Below are 21801 nucleotides of genomic sequence, written 5' to 3'. Positions count from 1 at the left end.
CTAGCAGACTAGAACAGCTGCCTAAATCATGTGACCCATATGGCAAGCTAGTATCATTCACTGCCTTGTCTTCCCATTCTGTAAAGGAAATGGACAGTGGTGAAGATAAGAACTGCTAACAAAAACTTTCTTCTTTAGAAAATGTCTTTTCCTCCCTTGAATTCTAGAATACAATTATTTACTCTCACACCTCTTAACTGCAACCTCTTTCCCTTGCTCTTCTACCTATCAAGTATTGATAATTCCCCAGACATCTGTCTTAGGCCCCATCCTCGTCTCACCCTACACACTCTTCCCGAATGACATCAAACAATGCCACAGCTTCCTTTGCACTGACATACAGGCAAGGTTCTCAAGTTCTAGGTGCCAGCAAAGTCTCCCTCAGTGCACCATGCTTCCACGTGGAAATACCACACACACCTAATAATATTTTACCCATGATCTTCCACTTATGTGGAATCTCTTACTACATATTATTATTTTTTAAAGATTCTTGACTTTGCCATCTCCCCTAACAACCACATCCAAAAGTGTCACCAAATGCCACTAACTCGGTGTCATAACATTTTTCCTTCTTCAACTCCAATGCCACTACTTACATTCAGGTATCAAGAATAAAGGAAAATTCTCATTAAATGATTTCTTTATGGTGTTACCTAACTATCCGCTAAGTCTTCTCATTAAACTACGATTAAACTGACACTTCTAATTGAAAATCCATTCATTAAGTCCACCTCTTTGGATGCTTCCAAAAATTCCTATGACTTTCAGGAAGGAAGGGGCATTCCTCTGGGATAACAAACGGGCCCTTCTGGATCTGGTCTGCACAACTGCTCCCAACATCATGTTTATCAGAATGTCTAAACCTCTGTTCAAACCACTCCTCCAATTTATGGGAGTGAGAGTGAAACAACCTCATTCACTCTGTAAATTCAGTGTGGGGATCCTACCTCCCAGAAACATCGTGTACCTCCCTGCACTCTCCGCCCTGGTCTCTTTCAGGACCAGGCTTCTCTTTTGCATGCTCTCGAGCAGAGTGTACATCCAGGGCCAAACACATGGCAGCCAAATCCCATCTATCTCTGCATTCCCATTGCCTCACATGGAAGGCATGCATTATGTTCTTCAATGAAAGAAGAGACTCAAAGGAGCAATACATTTATCTGCTCCTTAAGCCAAAAGGTATGTAAATCTGCTTCAACAAGATTAAGTTTCTAGGGAAGTACTATCAATCATTCTACAAACATTCAAAAAGATGAATACTTCATCAAGAAAAGGTGAGGAATTTGACTACTTTAGATTAACGGGCAAATATGCTTTATTCAGTGATTTTCCTGTCTCTGAAAAACTCTTCACCTACAAATTAAATATTTTTAATTCATTCATATCACACGTTATTATGTGCCAGACACTAAAGAACAACTAAGACACTGGCATTTAACAGGGAACCTACAATTTGGTTGTGAATAAAGACAAAGAAAAACACAGACATAATGCAGAATGAAAAATGCCATAGGAGAAATACCAGTCCAAAGGGTGCAGGCATGTCATTTTAAATTCTCCTATCACCCTCTAATAAAAATTGGCCAAAATGAAAAGTTTTAGTAAGAGTACCACTAAATATTCTTTAAGAAACACAATGTATCCACTTGGTAATTCAAAATCAAAGAGCAAAACTCACAGGTGCAAGCGAAGACCGTAATGAACCCAAGTGTGGTAATGACCTCAGAGGGGGTGATGGCACCGGAGACAGAAGAGGAGGGGGCAGCTTGAAGAAGTCAATCGCAGCTTGAAGATCATCATCCAAAAAATTCTCATGATCACCAGTATTACCTTGCATGAAAATCTCAGGATTCTCATGCTCATTAAATACGTGGCCCTTATTATGACTTGCTCCACTGGGCCTCTCTTTTTCCACATTTTTACACGAAGAATAATCAGCATCTATCTCCATGGATAATTTTGCTAAACATGTCTGCATTTCTGAAGTCCTGAGAGGACTGTGCTGTACTGGAGGTAGCATACAATCCTCCATGGGCTCTCTGGATTCAGTGTTTTCTTTGGCTGATTTTTCTGTGGAAATATCTGCAATATCAAGGTACGAAAAACTTATTCTATCAGTTCAAAATATTATAATATCATTAAAGCACAAGTAAGTAAAGACATTTTTTTAAAGGCAATCAATCCCTTTCTGAATGACATCCTATAAGAACTAGACATATTTCTTTTAAGTATGCTACCCTTTCAACATAAAAATGAGACAGAGAGACATAAAAATGAGACCCAGTCAGCAATATGATACAGCTGAAAAAGCATCCCAGCAGTGGCAGCGGCCTCGATTATTCACTCATTCTGTTGGTGAACTTTTCCATATAACCAGCATTATCTGGATGAGCCTGCATATAGAATGACAGGGAGCATTATTCTCTCCAGCTGAAAAGCTATCTAACATCAACAAATATCAAGTCTACTCCATGAGCATAACTGTACAATGCTCTATGTAAGAGACCTGAGTAAGTCACATAAATACCTTGTATAATGCAACAGAGAAGGTACTGTGAAAAGTCAACCCTTCTGGGTTTTTAACTTTTGGTGAAGTACAATGGTGCTGATTATTGGCAAAGAAATATTATGGATTCTTGGAAATAATTATAAATAATCATATATTATATTTGAAAACTATAAGAATATGTTTTACAGAAGAACCCAGAGCTCCTTGAAAAAGTGGTTGATTACAGAGATAAGGAGGAAAAAATAACGGTAAGTCTGAAAAATATTGTGGGGACATAAAGTAAATAAGTAGTCAAAACAGGATGGGGTAGGTCAAAAGGCCCCAATCTTAAGAAGTCAACTTGAAGAACTCTCCAAAGACCAAAGCTGGAGTAGTTTGAAAAATAAAATAAACAATGAGTGTATTGAAGTATAGCACATAGAATAAAATAAATATCCATGAACTATATTGATACAAATAAATACGTGAATACTTAAATAAATGGTGGAGAAGGGACAGCTCTTCTTTAGAGAAGAATTACAACTAATAAATATAGTAGGAATGAGGGAAATATAAAAATTGGCATTAGGCAAATGCCCAAGCAGCAACTGCAGCAGGTAAGATCCATTGATGGATGCGAAAATCAGTGGACAGGTTTGAAATAATGTTTGTACAGTGTTCAATTATTTTTCCTCAAGATAATTACTAATTAATGAGAGAAAAATTGTGAGTTTACAGTGGTGAAACCTGGCAGCCAGCACCCTATGCAAGTGGCCAGGGTGACACTGCCAGTGATGAGACTCATCAGCAGCAAGTAAGTCCTGGTGCACTGCCCTACGCACCGTGACATCGATGCTGCGGCACTGGAGCCCGGAAAGCACAGTCAAAATTGAGTCCTGAGAAAACATCAGACAGACCAAACTAAAGGACTTTCCACAAAACAAGTTGTGGCACAAAACGTGCCAAGGCCATAAAAGACAAGGAAAGACCAAGGCACTGTCAGATTAGAGGTGATAAAGAGACATAACAACTAATGCTAGGTGGGATACTGGATTGGATCTGGATTACAAGAAGGCCATTAGGAAAAAACTGCTGAAATTCACATAAGGCCAACAGCTGTTATTAATACTGTACCCAAATTTCAGTTCTTATAGCTGTTAGTGGAAAACGTTAAAATTAGGGTAATCTGGGTGAGGGGATCTAAGAAAATTCATAGCACTATTTTTTCTTTGTGCTTGTTTTTTTGTTTTTTTTTGCATGGACAGGCACCAGGAATCAAACCCGGGTCTCTGGCCTGGCAGGCGAGAATTCTGCCACTGATCCACCATCACAATGCGCCATAGCACTATTTTTATAACTCTTATCTGCAAATAAAAAATTAAAAAAATAAAAGAATATGTTTTATGATATATTCCAAAAATGCCATACTACTACTTCTACCCTGTGAAAATTAACATATACAAGATTTCCCCCTCAAAATTTTTTTTAGATAAAAAACATAAATGTATATAGGACAACCCTTTTAACAATGTTTCCTTATTAAAACTTCTCTATGAAATCAAGTGATTATAACAAAATAGGACTATTCATTGATAGAGAAAACTGTAAGACGCAGGCTGTTTCTACTTGACAGACAAATAAATCCTAAACTGAAGAGACTGATTTAGGAGTTGCAGGCATTACCCAATTACTATCAAGCACAATTATTCAGTAGGTAAAATGAGGGAAAAATCTATTTAAACAAATCCCATCAAATACACCTCTGTATACCTGACAAATTCTGAGTTCAGCATAAATGAGAATTAGTAACTTGTAACTTGACACTTAATACTTTTCTGAGGCAGCTTCATCTTCAGAAGCCTGGGAAAAAAAATTATGTGCAGGTTTTTACAGATTCAGCTCCCCAGTAAGCTGTGAATTTACAGCAGCTAATCATAAGAAATAAGAAAATCGAAAAACATCAAGTAAAAACCACTTTAATATTATGCAAGATGGTTATCTTTCCCCTTCCAATCTAGGGTAGCAAAACTCTTTCCAAATTGTAATCCTGTATAGCATTAACTGTCAATGAGATAGAATTCCTTCAAGGCATTTTATGCAAATCAAGATACACCACAGATTAAGTCAAATCTCTGGCGCTAAATTAGCTGATCATGATGTCCAAGAGTGACCTGAAAGGACACTTGGCATGAAATGAAACAGTTTGTTTCCTAACAATATCAGTGTTCTAAAAGATACTATTTGGTTATATCCTCAAAATTCAACCAAAGCAACCAATAAATTCCATTAAAAATAAAGTAAATTAAACTGAACCAATCAAACTCATGAAATAATTTAGAGAAAACTATGTCCTTCAGCCTTCTACGTATACCTCCACATATGCTTGCCTTCACTGTTTGTCCTTCTGGTTTCTTAGAATGTCCTCTGATTGAACCTGATATGAAAATATTAATAGCCAAATGCATTTAATAAGGTCAGAAACAGTGAAGAGAAAGGTGTTTTGAATAATTGAAAGTACCCATTCTAGGTTATTTCATTCTTTTAATGTTAGATTGAGGAGACAATGAAAACTAAAGGTATAAAACCCATGGTAAATATTTCAACTTTCATATATGAAATGCAGTTTCCTTTTGGAAGCCATCTCTCACCTTGAAAGCATTTACTACCTTCCCCCGGTAGTTTGTGTGCTGTGTTTATACAGAGCCAGAGTTCCTTCAGAAGCAGTTTTACTTTTCCTGTGAAAAAGAGTTTACAGTATTAACATTTGGCTCAAGCTACACACAAGGCTAAAATATATGTTTGTGAAATCAGGATTTATTAAGCACTTAGAAAATAGGTAACTTAAACACATCCCAAAACATCAACCATCATACAAATTCAGTTAGTTGTTGGGTGGAAAGGTCTGAAATGCTTTAGCCAAAAAATGAAGACTGAATACAGGGGCTTGGGGGTGGGGAGGTGGTGGTAATAAGACCAAATCCACTGGTTATTAAAGGCTTTATCACTTTTATACATGCATGGGAAGACAAATCTTTGGCCCATACATTTTTCTTTAGAGAGCGATGTGAGATTACAGTAGGAAACCCAGCTAATGACTAGGACAGAGACTTGAGCTCCATATATGCTACAAGGAACAGCTGAGAAGTATCAAGAAGTATCACCTTAGTTACATGGCATTATCAATAAACTCATCAGAGAAGGCCATGCTGTAATTACCTTGGTGGAGTAGGATGAGTCAATTAGAAAATCCATGAACATTCATAGGGGGAAATGGGCTGGGAAACTGTACATAAGTGCATAAAGAAATGGATCAGGGTAGACACCAGCACACACATGAGCAGACACTCACATAAACACTTATATAAGGAAAATGAAAGCAACAAAATTTGCATCAAGTTTTCAAGGAGGTCTAGAATCCTAAAATTACTGAGACACTCATTCAAGTTCAAAGGCCAAGGGTAGTTGTAACTAAGATAGCCAGCCCTAATGAAATTCATACAACGCTAAGAATACTGAACTGTAGTTTTAAAGCTTGTTTAACATAAATAAGAACACAAACTCCAAAAAAAAAAACTACCAAAGCAAAAAATACTCATTAAAAAATAAATATGAATGGCTTGTGGTCAAATTTACACAATAAAAAAAACACACTAAAATTCAGCTAAAAGTTAATACTCAATTTTAAGTATTAGATAAGCTCAGGCCAACTCAAAGTTCTACTGTAGTTTCCTTGAACTTAACTTCTTAAATCAACCTGAAGCATTTATTGAAATGAGTGAAATCTTTAATCCAGTTTGAGAGAGGCTGAAAAGACCAACCTTTTAGGCCAAACATCTCCAGGGAACCACAATTTTAAGAGGCCCTTTAGGCTGGCAGAATGCATCACTCCAAAAACTGAAGTCCACAGAAGAGGGACCAGAACAAATGTAGAGGACATAGTTACAGGTAAGTTTGGAAGGTTAAACTTTTCCAACCTCACCTGAGCCAAATCAAGCCCTCTGTCACTGTGTGCGAAGCACATGTGCCAATTTTGAGCATTCTATGATCAAAGAGCTTATCTACATTGTGATTTAACCTACCCCAAAGCCTGCTTCCAAATACTGATATCCCCTTTGATTAATGACCTGACCAGGATCCCTGCTTATTACGTATACCCCAAGCAGCAGAAAACAAGGAACCTTTAAAAAAAAGAAAGATAGTTACTTTTCTTGTGGAGCCTATCAACCAGAAATATGCCTAATTGAGCACTAATCTGAGAGGGAAAGGGAAAAAAACCCTGTCCATTCCCAATTAAATAGAATAAAATTTTCAGTGTGGCTTAATTACTTCATCATGAAGATAAAACTTTGATGAATTGAACCAGCATGCCTCCCCGAATCCTTTACAACACTTTCTTTATCAAAATCTAAGGTACTTATGAGAGTTTCTAGACATTATTTTCTACTTCATTGACTTTCAGTTCCCATATCAATACCATATTTCTTTAATTACAATAGTTTTATAATCATGTTTTAATAGATTAAGATATGATCAAGCTTTTTTCCTTTTCAAAAAAGGAAAAAAGGTTTTTCCTGTTGAAAAATTGTATTATTCTGAAGATCTATTCTTCCAGATAAACCCTCAGCATCAGTTTGTCCTTTTCCATATATAAAACCTCAATGGGATTTTGAGTGAGACCACTTTATTTATCAATACATTTCAGGAACGACCACATCTTGAGTCTTCACACCCAGTAGTATATGTACTCTTCTTTAATGCCCTTTACAGAAGTGTTATGGTTTTCTTTGTATAATCGGCATTGACAGGTCTTTCCTGAACATTAGAGTTCAGTTGCCATTTGAGAATGAATTGTGCTTATTTCATCCCCCTAATATGGTAATACTTGTACATTCTGAATGTTCATCTTACACAACACCCTATTACCAAACTCTTATTACTTCTAAGCTTTACAGCCGAGCCTTCTGAATTATCTGATCATACTGTCTGAAATAATGACAATTTTGACTCTTTCTTATTATAAGTATTTATATCTCCTCTACCTGTTAGAGCCTCCAGTACAGGAAGAATAAGGCAACAAGAAGTATGCTTGCTGTTTCTGACAGTAATGACTACACATTTAATGTTTCACCTTTCTCAAGGTCAAACTGTTTTCTTCAATTACATCACCAAAATTTTATCATGAATGGATGCTGAGCTGTTAAGCTGAACTATTTAACCATTTGTTGTAATATTCCTGATATAAATCCTTAAGTCATGATTTTTCTGTATTCTAAACTACTAATGGATTTGACATTAAAATTTTATTTATGATTCATGTAGGTGACATCCCAAAGTGACCGAGTTCTGAGTTTTGAGGATACATGTGTGTTATTCTTATTTAGAATAAGGTGGGAATCATTACATATTTTTCAACGTTCTTAAATAAGGTAACAATGAAGATGTTAGCTTTTTACTGAAACTTTTATATAGAGTTTACCCAGAAACCACCTGGACCTTTTATGGTATTGGATATATATTTTTTTGGTATGCTATATGGTGGGGGTCACATATCATTCTTTTTCCATGTGACTATCCCATTATTGCAACACCATTTGCTGAGTTCTTTTTTGGGGGTGGGTGTGTGCCTGGGTTGGGAATTAAACCTGGGTCTCCTGCTTGGCAGGCAAGAATCCTACCACCATCTTTGCACTCCTCTGAGTTCTTCTTTCGACCGGGTTTCTAACACTATCCTGCATCAATCTGAGTATACATTCCTAGAAAACTGTCCATTTCATCTGCATTTTCAAATCTGAATGTAATGCTCTGCATTAAGAAATGTCTACAAATACTTCTTATAGCTGTTCTCGGTCTGATACTGTGGGTGTTTTTGTTTCTTCCTTTCTTGATCACATTTAAGGAAGAGTTGTTGGTTTTACTTGTATTTCAAAGACCTACCTCTTAATTTTCATTAACTCAAATCAATGTTTTATGTTTTCTTTTCTATTTCATTAACTTTTTTTCATCATCGATTTCTTCCTTCTATTTCTCTGAAGTTCCTATTTTCTTACCTTCGTAGGCAAACATTTCATTTCTCTAATTTCCTGTTTTCCAATATACTCACTCAAGACTAACATCATTCCTTTGAATATCATATTGGATATATCTCAAAGTGTTTAATAAATTTTGCCCTTATTGTTGTTTACTTCTAAAGAGTTTACTATTTCTGTTTTTCATTTCCTGTTACCCAAGAGAAGTATACCTGTCAGTTCAACTTCCAGGTAGATTTTTTGGGGGGCAGGGGAAGGTAATATTTTTATTAATAATTCATATTCAATTTTATATATTTTTTGTTGTCTAGTAAATAGTCAACTTTTATATATGTCTGCAAAGTATTTTAAAGAATTCAAGATCTGTGGTTTTTAAAGGTACATATAAATTACCCATTTTGCAAGTGCTGACTACAATTCTTATGTTTTTTATTTTGTCTGCTTCCACTCTTATTTCTGAGAAATATATTAAAGTCTCCCGCAATGACACGTGATTAGGCCATCTCCCTCCTTAGAATTTCCAAGAATCTTACCTGGTATAGCTTCACGCTCATAGGTACATGATAAAAGTATCTTCTTGGTGAGTTATACCTTTAATCAAGCTAAATATCCCTTTTTAAACTGTGAAATTACATTTCTAATCTTAAAATATTTTTGCCTTTTATTACTGCTTTCATGTTAGCATTTGTTTAGAATATTTTTATCCAACTCTCTATATTCAATTTTTTGTTTTATTTGATTTTTGGATTTATTATCTGTGAATGTCAGAAATGGAGATCTTAGACAAAAATCATGTTTAACACTCACTAGGCCCTGTTTTCTGCTCTGGGAAAATTCCTTCTATTATTCCTTGATCATCTTTTCTCTCTTATAGTTCTGTTTTCTCCTCTGAGAATTCCTAATACACATATATTAAGACTTTTAGCTCTGCCTTCGAAATTCTTTTTTTTTTCTCTAAGACTTTTCATGTATTTGTCCTTCTGCACCACGTTTCCAGGGGCACACAGGCTTTCCTTTCTCTTGTACACTAGATTACTCTTCGTCCATCCTACAATCCAATCTTTCTAGTGGGTTTATTTCTGCAATCAAATTTTTAATTTTCAAGAACTCCCACTGGCTCCATTTCACAGTAGCAGCCTATGAGTATACTCTTAGGCATTCTCTAAGAATACTGCATAGATTTTTAATGTTTTCTTCTTTTCTACGATTTAAACTGTTTCCTCAGGAATTAGTTCTTCCTCTCCTTCAGTTTGGTGCCCTTCTTCCTCGTCATTGTTTTCCTCAAAGTTTTAGACAAGGGTTTAAGCAGAACATTTTTGTTAACCAGAGTATATTCCTTCAGCCTAAATTTTTAGTCCTATTCCTTTGGCAATTAATGTAGGTTCTCATTTCATGAATGTGAGAAATCTGTCTTCAAGGGGAAGAAAATAAAGTTGTGAAGATGTACATGGAGTATAAAAGCACCTCATTTTCTGGGAACAGGAGTGGACAACCTGCAAAACACCCAACATTTGGGCTAGAGTCGGTACAAATGTCAGAAATAGTTTCTGAAACCTGAAAACTGGTACTTTTTTCACCCCTTAATGCAAAAATCTGACTAATGGCCTGCTCATTTTCTCAGTCCCTGCCACATCTGATTTGGGAAAACTCAGGGCTTCTGCAAGGGAAATTGTTTCTTGAGGGCTACTATGTTCTCAGTAATCTTGGGTTTCATCACCAGGTAACTGATAATTATCTGCTTTGCAATTCCTTCACTAATTTTCTCTATTAATTTTTCAACTATGTTGGAGAGCTATTTTTAATCTCCCATCATTTGTATTATAACTGAAAAGATGGAAAGACAAATGTGGCACTCAGGAAGCCTTTTAAAACTGGCATCAACCCAACACTTTTTCTGCCTAACTTGTAAATTCCTTTCAGAAGTTCAGTATTATCAGGGAAAAGTGTCAAAGATACACTTACGAATGATGAATTAAACCCATCAAAATCCATAATAAATAACCAGCCATTCCTAAATACTTCTTTTATTTACCTGGAAAAAGTAAAATGTAAAACAGACAATATTCCTGCCTGCATGATAAGGATAAAAAAACAACAACTTTATTTGAGAAAGTAGTAAGTTCTTTGAAGAAAATAAAGTAGGGACAGAGAACAATTGTGGAAAGGGTGTGGGAGAGTTGTTTTGAATAAGACAGTTCGGGAATTATCCAATCCTAAAACAAATGTGTCTATTCAAAAGAGAAGTTGATGGAATTCAACAGTTGACTGCTGGTTTGGAAAGCAAATCTCTTTCTTCTCTCACAACTGTTACTCCAAGTCTCACTTTCCAGATAAAAGAGTAGGAGGAATATAGTCAAAAGCACATGGAATTATAAATTAGTGAGAGTGATAAATGGCAAATCAGTGCCCAGGCAACTGAAAGGTGCAAACTGTTAATCCCTTAAATCAAGGAAAAAAATGAACTGTCACTGAATTTTTTAAAAAAGTTTAAAGGAAGGAAAAAAAAAAGTAAAAGAGACTTTTGACAAGATGCTATATACTTGCTCAAAACAAATTCAATGATTTTAGGCATTCTATTTGGAGGAAAAAATGAATAGGGAGATGAAGATATTATCTTTTATTTATTAAATACTATTCCCACAATAAACTTGTAAGATAGGCAGAGCAGAAATTTATAATCTGTCTTGAAAAAAAGAATGAAACCCTTTAAGGTCAGGAAAGAATGGTCAAAGGTCACATGGTTAATAAAGATTAATGTGAAAACACCCATTTCCCATCTAAAAGGTAACTCACACAATGATAAAATGTGCACTTAAAACATGTGATTTCACTTATGCTATTACTGCCTTATTTTTTTCTGTAACTTCAGACCTTCCCTAAATTCTTCTGTCTTCTACTTTCCTACTTGAATTTTACATATTTTAATACATTTGGTATTTAAGAAATGTAATAAATTATGTTAGTAAATGGGAATTGAAGGAAAATATCTGCTCACATTCAATGAAAAGTGTAGAAATTACATCTCTAGTTTTTCTTAACAATACTATTAACTAAGACTTTCATTCAGTACAGTTTTTAAGAACAAGTCGATATTTAAATGGATCTAATCAAGACACAAGATAGTTCCTTCTCTCATGAAACATCTAAGAAATTTGACATTTTCATGCAACATTTAACAGCAAAATTGTATCTCAAATCACTGAAAGTAATACACAGAAATTAAAACAAAATTTATAATATACTCACTTTTATCTATGCTTCCATATGAATCACTTGAAATTTGTGTTCCAATATGTCTCAACTCTAAAATGAGGTGGGGAAAAAGTATTTAAAAAAAATACACACACACACAGCATATCAAAACAATTTAAAAATAAGCACTAACTGAATACTCACCCTTTTCGCTATTCTGTTTAGAAAATTCATCAAGCCTTTCCTGTTAAAACAAAACACTAACAGTGTTAACAATGGACAAGGAGCACAGTCCTTCTGGATCAAACGTAAAAGTGGGTCAGTTAAAAAGAAGCACTTTGGATTGTTCTCATTAGGTTCTTCACCCCTGGCTCCTCCATGAGTTGAGACACTCTCTATGTTGTAAAATACAGAGAACACTAGAGAAACCCTGACGCTGGGAATGTAAATGCGTGCATTGTTTCACTAATGTATGTACATTGTTTCACTATTACCTGTGTCTTCTTAAATTCCTTTTCAAGTACTTTCTTTTCATTTCTCAGTTGCTTGAAGTCCTGAATTTGCTTGATGGCAGCCTCTTTATTTAAAAAACGTAATGAAGTAAGAGAGGAAAAAAAATAATTTACCAACTTTACTAAATCTATAAAAGCTTTCTCATTTCTTAAACTTTGAAACAAATGTGAAAAGTTAACTGGTCCTTCAGTACTTTGATTATCAGAGTCAAGCAGAGTACAAGAACACTTTCATTTTAACCAACAATTATAAAACTGCAGAATTGGCAGATGCTTTACAAATCCACTCCAATCTGGGCCCAGTAATCCCAAACCATTCTGAGTCAGGTAAGAATTCAATGCATCTGGCTTTAGAGAGGGAGATGTTGTGGACTCCTTTATCTGTAACCTTAAAAGTTTCAGAGATTTTTTAGCAAACTGGATTTATCCCAGAAATTTATCCCTTTATTTAGAAGGGAAATTCATTTCCCCTATGCTTACTATAGATATTGTCACTCCTCCCTGTATTCCCTTCCCTAGAAGTAAGTATAGATCTTACTTCTTAGGTATTTTTAAAGGCCCTTTTTGGACCACCAGCAAATGTTTCACTCCTGCTTTTAGCTCTGAAGCATGAAATGCTACATATATACTATTAAAAATTTGGCCAGTGTTGACCGGACATGAATGTATTTCATAGGGCACTTGCGATGGGAGTGAGGGAGCCATAAAACACCAGAGCAAAAGTCCTTTCCCGCTTGCATTAACAAGCTTGAGTTATTCCTTTACCCAATTATTATATCACATTGCTTATCAGGAAAAAACATTATTGTTAACTAGAAAATAAAGGTCAGGCTTTTGCTTCAAAGGAAATCCATTTCAAAAGCTGCATATGTGCTTGCTTTAAGAACACTTCCTTAAAAAGGCAATTGTCTCTAAGTAAGATGAGAAGGCAAAACTTAAAAAGAAGACAGTAATGCTGTATTTACTGTCCTAATGTTAATACTCATGCAACAGTCAAACCAGAAGAAAATTTGTTACAAAAAAAATTTGACTTAATCCAGATAAACTAGTAACTGGAAATACTTTCAGCATTCTATATGCTATTCTAACTGCTATTCTATATGTCCTGATCCAACAAAATTTAAATTTAAATTCTTCCTTCATACTTTACTTCTCTACAATAGAACATTAACAACATAAGGAAGTTGCAAAAACCGGTCAATGGCACACAGTATATGGGACACCTGATCAAGCTGGCATTAAAGGAATAATGTATGCCACAGGTGAGTCCAGCAAAGCCTCATATACCTCTACTTGGTATATCCCTGTCCCAATCCCCACGTAAGGGTAAAAGAGGAAAAGAAAAGATCTCAGTTCATTTCTCATAGATTCCTGAGCTGACCTGTCAGGACTTAATATATTGCAGTACAGCCCCTTTATTCTCGGCCTACTCAGCAGAGAACAGAAGCCCGTAATAAAAGGGTGGAATAGAAAGAAGGTCAGGTATAAATTTGACAAGCCCCACATAAGGACATGTCGCTCTCTAAAGATATGTCATAACTATCTAACTGCATCAAGTTTCTTGACATTAAAATTAGTAGGTTTTTCTACTGATCATTTATTTCATCAGGAAAAAATAAGAAAGGCCCATGAGATTCACGTTTCAAAATCAAATCTTTTCATTAATTGCTACGTTGTATAGCAAAGCATGAGCATCTATTATTTTGAGGACAATATTCCAAAATTTTGCAACATTATTTTTTACTATTTGATAAGTGAGATATGTATAGTACTCAAACGTTTTCCTAATAGAACTCTAACACAGGCACCCAAGAATGCACCATCAAAAACCAGAGTGAATAAACTACATGATCCAGAACTATATAACCTCGTGTAATTACAAAAGATCTATAGAATTATGAATGACTTCCATTAGCCAAATTACAATAGTGCCAAGTACCTTCCAGCTTCTTCACCTTGGCTTCTAGTTTCTTCTTCCTAAAAATAAAATTATATAAATTAAATGGTAAGAGAGAGTATGATAGAAAAAAACTATATTATAATATGTGGTAATATTTTTTTTTCTGTTTTTTAATCTTTGTTTTGTTTTTCTTTATTACTTCTCTGTATTTTTTTAATCTAGATACGTGGTACATATTTTCAAAAATTTATTAACAAGTGTGTAACAAAGAGAATTCTAATTACTATAAGAGTTATACATATCAACTAAAATTACAATAAATGTTCTGAAGTTAAGTAAACCTAAGAATGAACAGTATACCATTTAACATGTATTATTTCTAAAACGAACAAAAGAAATCTCTGCCTTTTTTGTGTGAAACACACGATATGGTTCTATCCAAGCTTAACTTTCCTGAACTGCAGGTGCCTCATGTGTGAACCACGCTGACCTGCCCAGACAATCTCCAAGGCTCAGGCTCAGTCCAGCACCAGTCGGTCAATGCTGCTTAGGGAGCACGCACGCATCTAACATACACAGAGTCCTACAGAGCATGGCACTAGTGTTAACAAAATTACTTTGCAGGTTGTGGCCTGAGAACTGTACTGGTTTTAAGATGGATTTCTCAAAGTCAGACAAGTTGGAAAACTCTCTGGGAAACAGTTTCTGAGTCACCACTGAAGTATACCTACATTAAATTAAAATTTGGGATGTGTAGCTCACAAGTTTATTTCGTGACTAATGCTAATAAAACGATAAACCTCAAAAAACTCAACTGGATGTTTTTGAACAACAGATTCAACATGGTAACAGATACATTCAATATGTTATCTGTTAAAAGTACCGGGAGATAGGAAGGAGTCAATAAGTATGTTTATACACACACACACACAGACGCACGCATATAAACACACAGACATATAAAGAAAAATATACAAAAACTTTCACGGAGTTCTTTCTTAGGACATTCAAGTCCAGCCCTTTAATATATGTAGGCTTATTTAACATTCCTTGTAACCCTTCAAAGTAGGTATTATTACCATTTTATAGATGTGGAAACCAAGAGTGAGAGACTAGTTCAAGATCACACAGCTAATCATGGCCAACAAATATAAACACATGAGAAAAGGGACTATCGATTTATAGATTATCTATTTGCAAATGAAAACTCTATTTCTAAAGTAATTTTAAGAAACACTTACTGAGCATCACTTTTCAAGCATTCTTCTTTTACACGAGCATATTCCTGATGGGTATCCTGATACAATTTAAGAGAACTCTAAAATAAATATACATATAAATATATAAGCAATATGAAAATCACTGATGATCATAATTTATTCTGGCCTTGATAAGCCAAATTATACATTAACAGCCTAAAACCAACCAAATGAATAGATATATTAGGTAGGAGCACAGGATACCATTCATGAACATTTGAATAGATGGTAACCAGATCCTTAATAGATGTAATGTGATTAATAGTCTAATCAAACAAAGCCCATGAGACTTAAAGCAATACATTAATTTTAAAGCAATTCCAAAACTTCATAACTGGCTTAAATGTGAAAAAAATAGCTATTTTTTTTCAACCGAGTACAACGGCATATAATCTCAAAGAATTTTAGAGCTTAGTAAATATTTGCTATCGTTATTACTGCTACGCAAAAATTAAATCATTATACTTAATGACAGATAACTGGGAAAAATGTACAAACACCAATGGATGTCTATTCCCTTTCAGCCACTAGGGAATGGGGAAGAATTTTTACTAAAGCTTATGTTATTATATGTGTATGACACTCCATTAAGTTCAAACACTCTGAGGAACAAACTTCGTTATCTTGAAGTTCGTTCCTTGTTTACAAATGAGAAATCTGAGAATATGACAGGCTGGCTTCTTCTTGCAAAGCAACAGTGAGCAACTGACTATGTAGTGTCTGTCACTAAGAATTCAAAGTTCATGCTTTCTCTTATAGATAGATGACTGAAGGGGTTACTACACAGCCAAACCTAGGTACAATTCAACGGTGTGATTAGGTCTTTCATCCTCACTGCAGAGTTAAATATATAATAAAGAGCTCTACAGAAATAGTAAAAAAAAGTCATGTACTGTTAAGTAAGTAACCCTCACACTGGCATCAGTCATGCTACCATGATACAGCCAAGGAAGACCAAGAAGCTAACATACTTGAAAATAATCTAAGAGAACAGGTCGAGGACCAAGACTCAATCCAGCTTGGATACGATTTATCTTCTGCCTGTATATCACCTGACTTCACTGGCTTCAGATTTGTTATCTGTAAAACTCATGAATTCTCTTCTAAGATTCCCATTAAAGAGTAAACCAAAATTTATTTAGGAAAAAATATATACAGCATTTAAATGAACTGTTTTACTGCAACTTGATTTGGAAAAGGAGAACAGCCTTCACTAAAAGATAAATTTGTCAGATTTTTTCTATGTGAGGTAGGGACCTTCTCCCAATGCTCCATCTCAGCGCAATTAATACCATGTGAAAAGACCAAACACCTCACCAAACAGATATAGAAAATAAATTCTACCCTGAACATTTACTGATAAAAGCATTTGATATATTTTTTGAAGGACTCTCATTTTGGGTATAACTCACTGAAAACTGAGAAACCATAAAAAACTAATATTTTTAAGGAAATCTAAAAAAAAGGATCAAACAATTTTGTTAGGGTAAGAGAGGAAAAACTATAGTGATTTTGCTTAAAGCACTGACTAGTTTATGAATTCAGAGAGCAGGTTATTCAAAGGACATCTTAACTCTAAGGCTTCTGTAATTAAGCTCTACTGAAGCAGACGCCCAAGGGCTTTGTCCACCATTCTCTAGACAGTGTTTCAGAATGGGTACCCACTCTTTCTCTCACGCATACACACTTGCACACGAACACACATTAATTTCACTACCCTTAAATTTGAATTATTCACACTGTTTTATGCTTAAAGCAAGGGAAATGTGAAAAAACAAATGGCAAGTGAAGGCAGGACATACAGCACCACAAAACCGCATACTAGCATGTTCCTCTAATGTTCCTCCCCAAAATAAGCAACTAAGACGGTTACAGAGGGCTAGTAATTACTGTAAAAACTAAACCATCTCCTAGTTCAATGTCCCCTAGATGTAGTAACAGTGATATACTTACAAGAATCTTGACCAGCAATTATTTCCTTTCTTAACACAGAAAATCTTGTCCCAATTATAATGAAAAAGAAGATCCTTGTTGGTTAAAGATAAACCTTGACAGGAAAATTGTTTTCAGTACCTTTTTCTCTTCTAGCTCTGCTTTCAAAGATCCCAGTTCTTCCTGGCATTTCTGCAGAGGAGAAATTTTTTGAAGCATCTGTTCCACTTGGTGATGTAGAGTACTATTCTCTCTAAAAATGGACAATGTGTGAACATGATTACACAGAAATATCTACAGTAAATTATTAAATGTACCTTATTCTATTTATTTCATATTTTATTTCTAACTTGGGGGAAAAAAGAATGAAAAAATATTTCTTTTCCAATGCATTTCCTCCATCTATATCAATACAATCTTGAAATTGCTTTTTACTTTTTTGGCACTGTCATCAAATATTTAGTAAAGTATACCAAAAAGCAGCTCGAGAAACAATTACAGTAGTTTCTCAATCTGTTTGAGAATACATTACAGAACAACTTGCTAAATAACCTGGCTCTTCCAATACTGAACTCATTCTCATTTACTCAAACTAAACAACAGGTAAATTTGCACATTTAGCTTATAACCAAGTTTTGTCTTCTTCTAAGTGATGAATGCAATCAGAAGATGAAACTGCTAAAATTTTAAGCAGCTCTATTTAAAATTATTTAAAGTAATAAGATAAAAACCATATTTTAAATAGCCCAATCTGCATATACAACAATTTGATAGCAATAAGCTTCATCTCAGTGGCAATGTGGTCAGTAAATTTACTGATAAGTAAAGTATCAGAACATAATTTAAGACCTTAGTAATAAATTCAGTTGGACAATTTGACAGTAAAGAAAATGTCAATCTTTGTTTATTATGCAGATAGTAGCAACTTTCTATGAGTCAAATCCAGGTGGCATTTTATCAGAATCTGTTAAAAATTTAGTCTGATAAATTTCCACCACAAAAACAGGCGGCTTACCTCCTTGCAAACTGCAGCTGTAAAATTTGTTAAAGAAAACTATGAACATGTTAACTACTGATAACTTTTCTGGAGATAAAACTCACTTTTTAATTAGTTATAATAATACATGTGTTCAGTGGGCACAAGCAAGATCATAAATCCTAGAAAATGATTTTCAAATTTCCATTTATAATATACCATCAAGGCTTTGTACAGTTATCATAATATCCCTAAAGTGAAAATATCTATTTCCCTAAACTAGAAGAAAAAGCCTTATGATTAAATATATGATTACTGGAATTAAATTACAAGAATAAAGACAAAACACTATGCAGCTAAAGGAAAATATCTTGATTTTTCTATACAATCAAAATCCCCAAACAACCTGTCCTTCAATTGTCAAATAATCCACAGAAAACTTCTAGCAAACAAGCGTTATGTACTTACTTGTACCATATATAACTACAATTAATGAATAATGAGAAATGGAATTTAGGGAAACCATAAAATCAAGTTAATCCCTCATTTTTACAATTTACACAATTTACAATTTCTACACTATGATATCCTTATTTTCCATCTCATGTTGCCAGTAAAAAGCTGTAAGATAGCAAATAATTCCTTTCAGTTTCATTTGCTCTACTTATATATCACAATATGGTAAATGTTTGTTTAAAAAAACAAACAAACAGAAGTCCCTATCTTCCTCTTTTGGAATGGAAGTTTCTCAAGGTCAATAACTATATTTTATTCAGGATATCCTAAACTACAGCAATCTTTGCAGTATAAAAAAGTTCAATAAGTATCTGATGAAATAAATACACTCTCTACCCTTTAGAAAGAGGTACTAATAAACAATAAATGGCCAGAATTACACACTAAAAATAAGGAGCTGAAACAATACTATGACTCAGCATAGCATAGTTATTGAAGGAAAAAATTTCTCATCTTGAAAAAATGGAGAAAATCTGCTCCTTCAGTGGCAAAAGGAACTGTGTTATATGAGAAAGCCCTAATAAACCTGTGACACAGGACTTCAAGTTGCAGAGCAAACTACTGCATTCTTGAGGTACAATAAATACAGAATTATTTGAGGCAAACGTCATACATATTTCAAAAAAAATCATAATTTATCTGTAGCTAAGACCAAAGTTGACCATCACATCGCAGAATGAACTTGTGGAATTCAAGAATAATCAAAATGTTTAGTCAATTTTTTAAAATTACTGTTACTATATTTAAAAAATTTTGTGACCAAATTTCATAAGAATAAAATAATAATTTCCTTCTTAGATTCCATCTGTAATTACCTCAAAAAGTTTATACCATTTCTTCAAAAAAGGATACAGAACACACTCTCTTACTATAATAACGATTTCCCTATTTGGCTACTTAAAAGTAGTAGTAACACTTGTTTTAGTACTAAAATTAACGAATTTCACAGTCAGTAATTAAAGAAATTCCTGTAGCAATAATATACATTTATAGTTAAATGGACTAACAGTTTCAACAAAGCATGCAATGAGAACTTTAACGACCTGTATTTTTAAATGTAAAAAACTAGATACTAAAAATAAACCTAAATGACATGCCCTGATTTGGTACTCTCATAACACAAATTAGATATGATGGCACCAAAACAAATGATTTGTAGTTATGTTCACATTCAAGGATGCCAGAAAAAACAATGAAGTAAGCAAGGCTTAGGTTATTATCAAAGATGAATAGGAGAATCTGACCCAATGCTGAAGTTGAACCTGAACTTCAATGAATTCCTAAAATGTTTATGTGCTTACTTCTGTTGGAGAAAATTTGTATTTTTATTGAAAAAATTTAATTCAGGGTAAGTATCATCATCACAAGATATGGAGAGATCAATTAATTCTACACATTTTTTCCCTTACCCAAAAACAGTTAATCAAAAGCCATTATTCACAGGCCCTCATTAAATGGGTACTGAGCAAATGGTGAAGATTAGCCTGATACATGTCTTACGCATGCCCAAGAGCTATCCTGTGATTTTAAAATTAAACTGCTTCGACATGGTTTTGTATACATACATTAATTCTCAAAAAATCACAAAAGTATGTCATTGGTAACAGAGACCATCAGGAGATAGAAATAGGGTAAGATAATGGGTAATTGAAGCTGAAGGGATACAGACTGTGCAACAAGACTGGATACAAAAACTCAGAAATGGACAGCACAATACTACCTAATTGTAATGTAATTATGTTAAAACACTGAATTAAGCTGCAACTGAGGTACAGTTTTTTTTTCTTTTTTTCTTTTTTTTATTTTTTTCTATTATCGTTTTATTTCTTTTTCTGTTGTCTTTCTATTTCTTTTTCTAAATCGATGCAAATATACTAAGAAATGATGAATATGCACCTATGTGATGATATTAAGAATTACTGATTGTATATGTAGAATGGAATGATTTCTAAATGTTGTGTTAGTTAATTTTAATTAATAAAAAAAAACCACAAAAAACACACACAAAAAAAAATCACAAAAGTAATTAACAACGGTCAATTTCCCACTATACTGAATAAATGTTAACAAAGTATACTTCTTGCAGAGATCCCAAAACAACACTCAGATGGCATCATATTCTGTTTCACCTGGTTTCTACACTTGAGGAACATGTTTGCATCCTCATAACAAATGAGAAAGACCTACCCACTAAAAAGCCAGAGACCTTAAAGAAAATCAGAATCAATGACAAAAACAAAATCAAGACTGCAGGTCTCCTTATTCAAGAATTTACCATTAAATATGTATGAAAAGAGTCAAAGAACTAGCTGCTTCCTTACTTACAAGAACTGCTCCTTATTTGAGCCTACCAATACCATCTTCAAAAGATAACAATGAAAAAAAGTTTTCCTCATATCACTTTAAGAAATTATAAATGTTAATTAATAAATGCAAAGGAAAAAGCTAGTTAAAGGATATCATCACATTTCTTCTGGTATTCTGTTAACAAATTACTGCAACAAAAGAAAAGAAAAATTAGTTTACATTTTTATAATTTGGAAATACACTATGTTAAAATTGTATCTCAAAACATGCAGGGCACCCTCTCTCCCTAGGTTTCCTGCAACAAATTTATGCCAAAATAATATATATATCTACATAAGCTTAAAGTTCTTTAAAGCACTACTAACACAGTGAGATTTTAAAATCCCTTTGATCTTATTAATATCTAGGCCTATAAATTCATGTGACTTTTATAAAAAAAATTTTTAAAAAAACCCTTAATGAGATCTCACACTATATCTATGAAATACTGTGAGGTCCAGCCTCAAAGCTAAGAAGGCTTAGAGGACAGAAAAAACTTTCAAGGAAAAAAAAAAAAGGAAAACCCGAGGGCCTTCGTTTAAAGGCCTGTGAACGGCTACCAGAAGGTTCTCCTCCCTGATGTGGTTCACAAGCAGTTTTATCAGCAGCAGCACCAAGAACACCTCCAGACAACCACCTCAAGTTGTCATT

General features: G+C 34.2%; 1 protein-coding gene across 4 annotated transcripts in view; it reads right to left on the bottom strand.

Moving 5' to 3' along the window:
• ICE1 (interactor of little elongation complex ELL subunit 1) overlaps positions 1–21801 on the bottom strand; it is a 66832-nt gene that overhangs the window by 32516 nt on the left and 12515 nt on the right. For 2 of the 4 annotated variants that reach the window (XM_077116811.1, XM_077116812.1), the window contains exons 3-12: positions 21265–21299; positions 18328–18346; positions 17454–17565; positions 15363–15439; positions 14161–14198; positions 12204–12286; positions 11914–11953; positions 11764–11820; positions 5140–5226; positions 1682–2085 (exon numbers count right to left, since the gene is read on the bottom strand). In XM_077116811.1, coding sequence (XP_076972926.1) covers positions 1682–2085; positions 5140–5226; positions 11764–11820; positions 11914–11953; positions 12204–12286; positions 14161–14198; positions 15363–15439; positions 17454–17565; positions 18328–18346; positions 21265–21299 — 952 coding nt within the window. Of the gene's footprint in view, positions 1–1681; positions 2086–5139; positions 5227–6570; positions 6670–11763; positions 11821–11913; positions 11954–12203; positions 12287–14160; positions 14199–15362; positions 15440–17453; positions 17566–18327; positions 18347–21264; positions 21300–21801 lie in introns of those variants that run through there. The other 2 variants (XM_077116814.1, XM_077116813.1) reach the window with 2 other exon arrangements.

Source organism: Tamandua tetradactyla, chromosome 9 (genome assembly GCF_023851605.1).
Source record: "Tamandua tetradactyla isolate mTamTet1 chromosome 9, mTamTet1.pri, whole genome shotgun sequence".
Taxonomy (NCBI): Eukaryota; Metazoa; Chordata; class Mammalia; order Pilosa; family Myrmecophagidae; genus Tamandua; species Tamandua tetradactyla.
The sequence above is the reverse complement of the archived record's forward strand: the minus strand, read 5'-3'. Positions and strand labels throughout refer to the sequence as shown.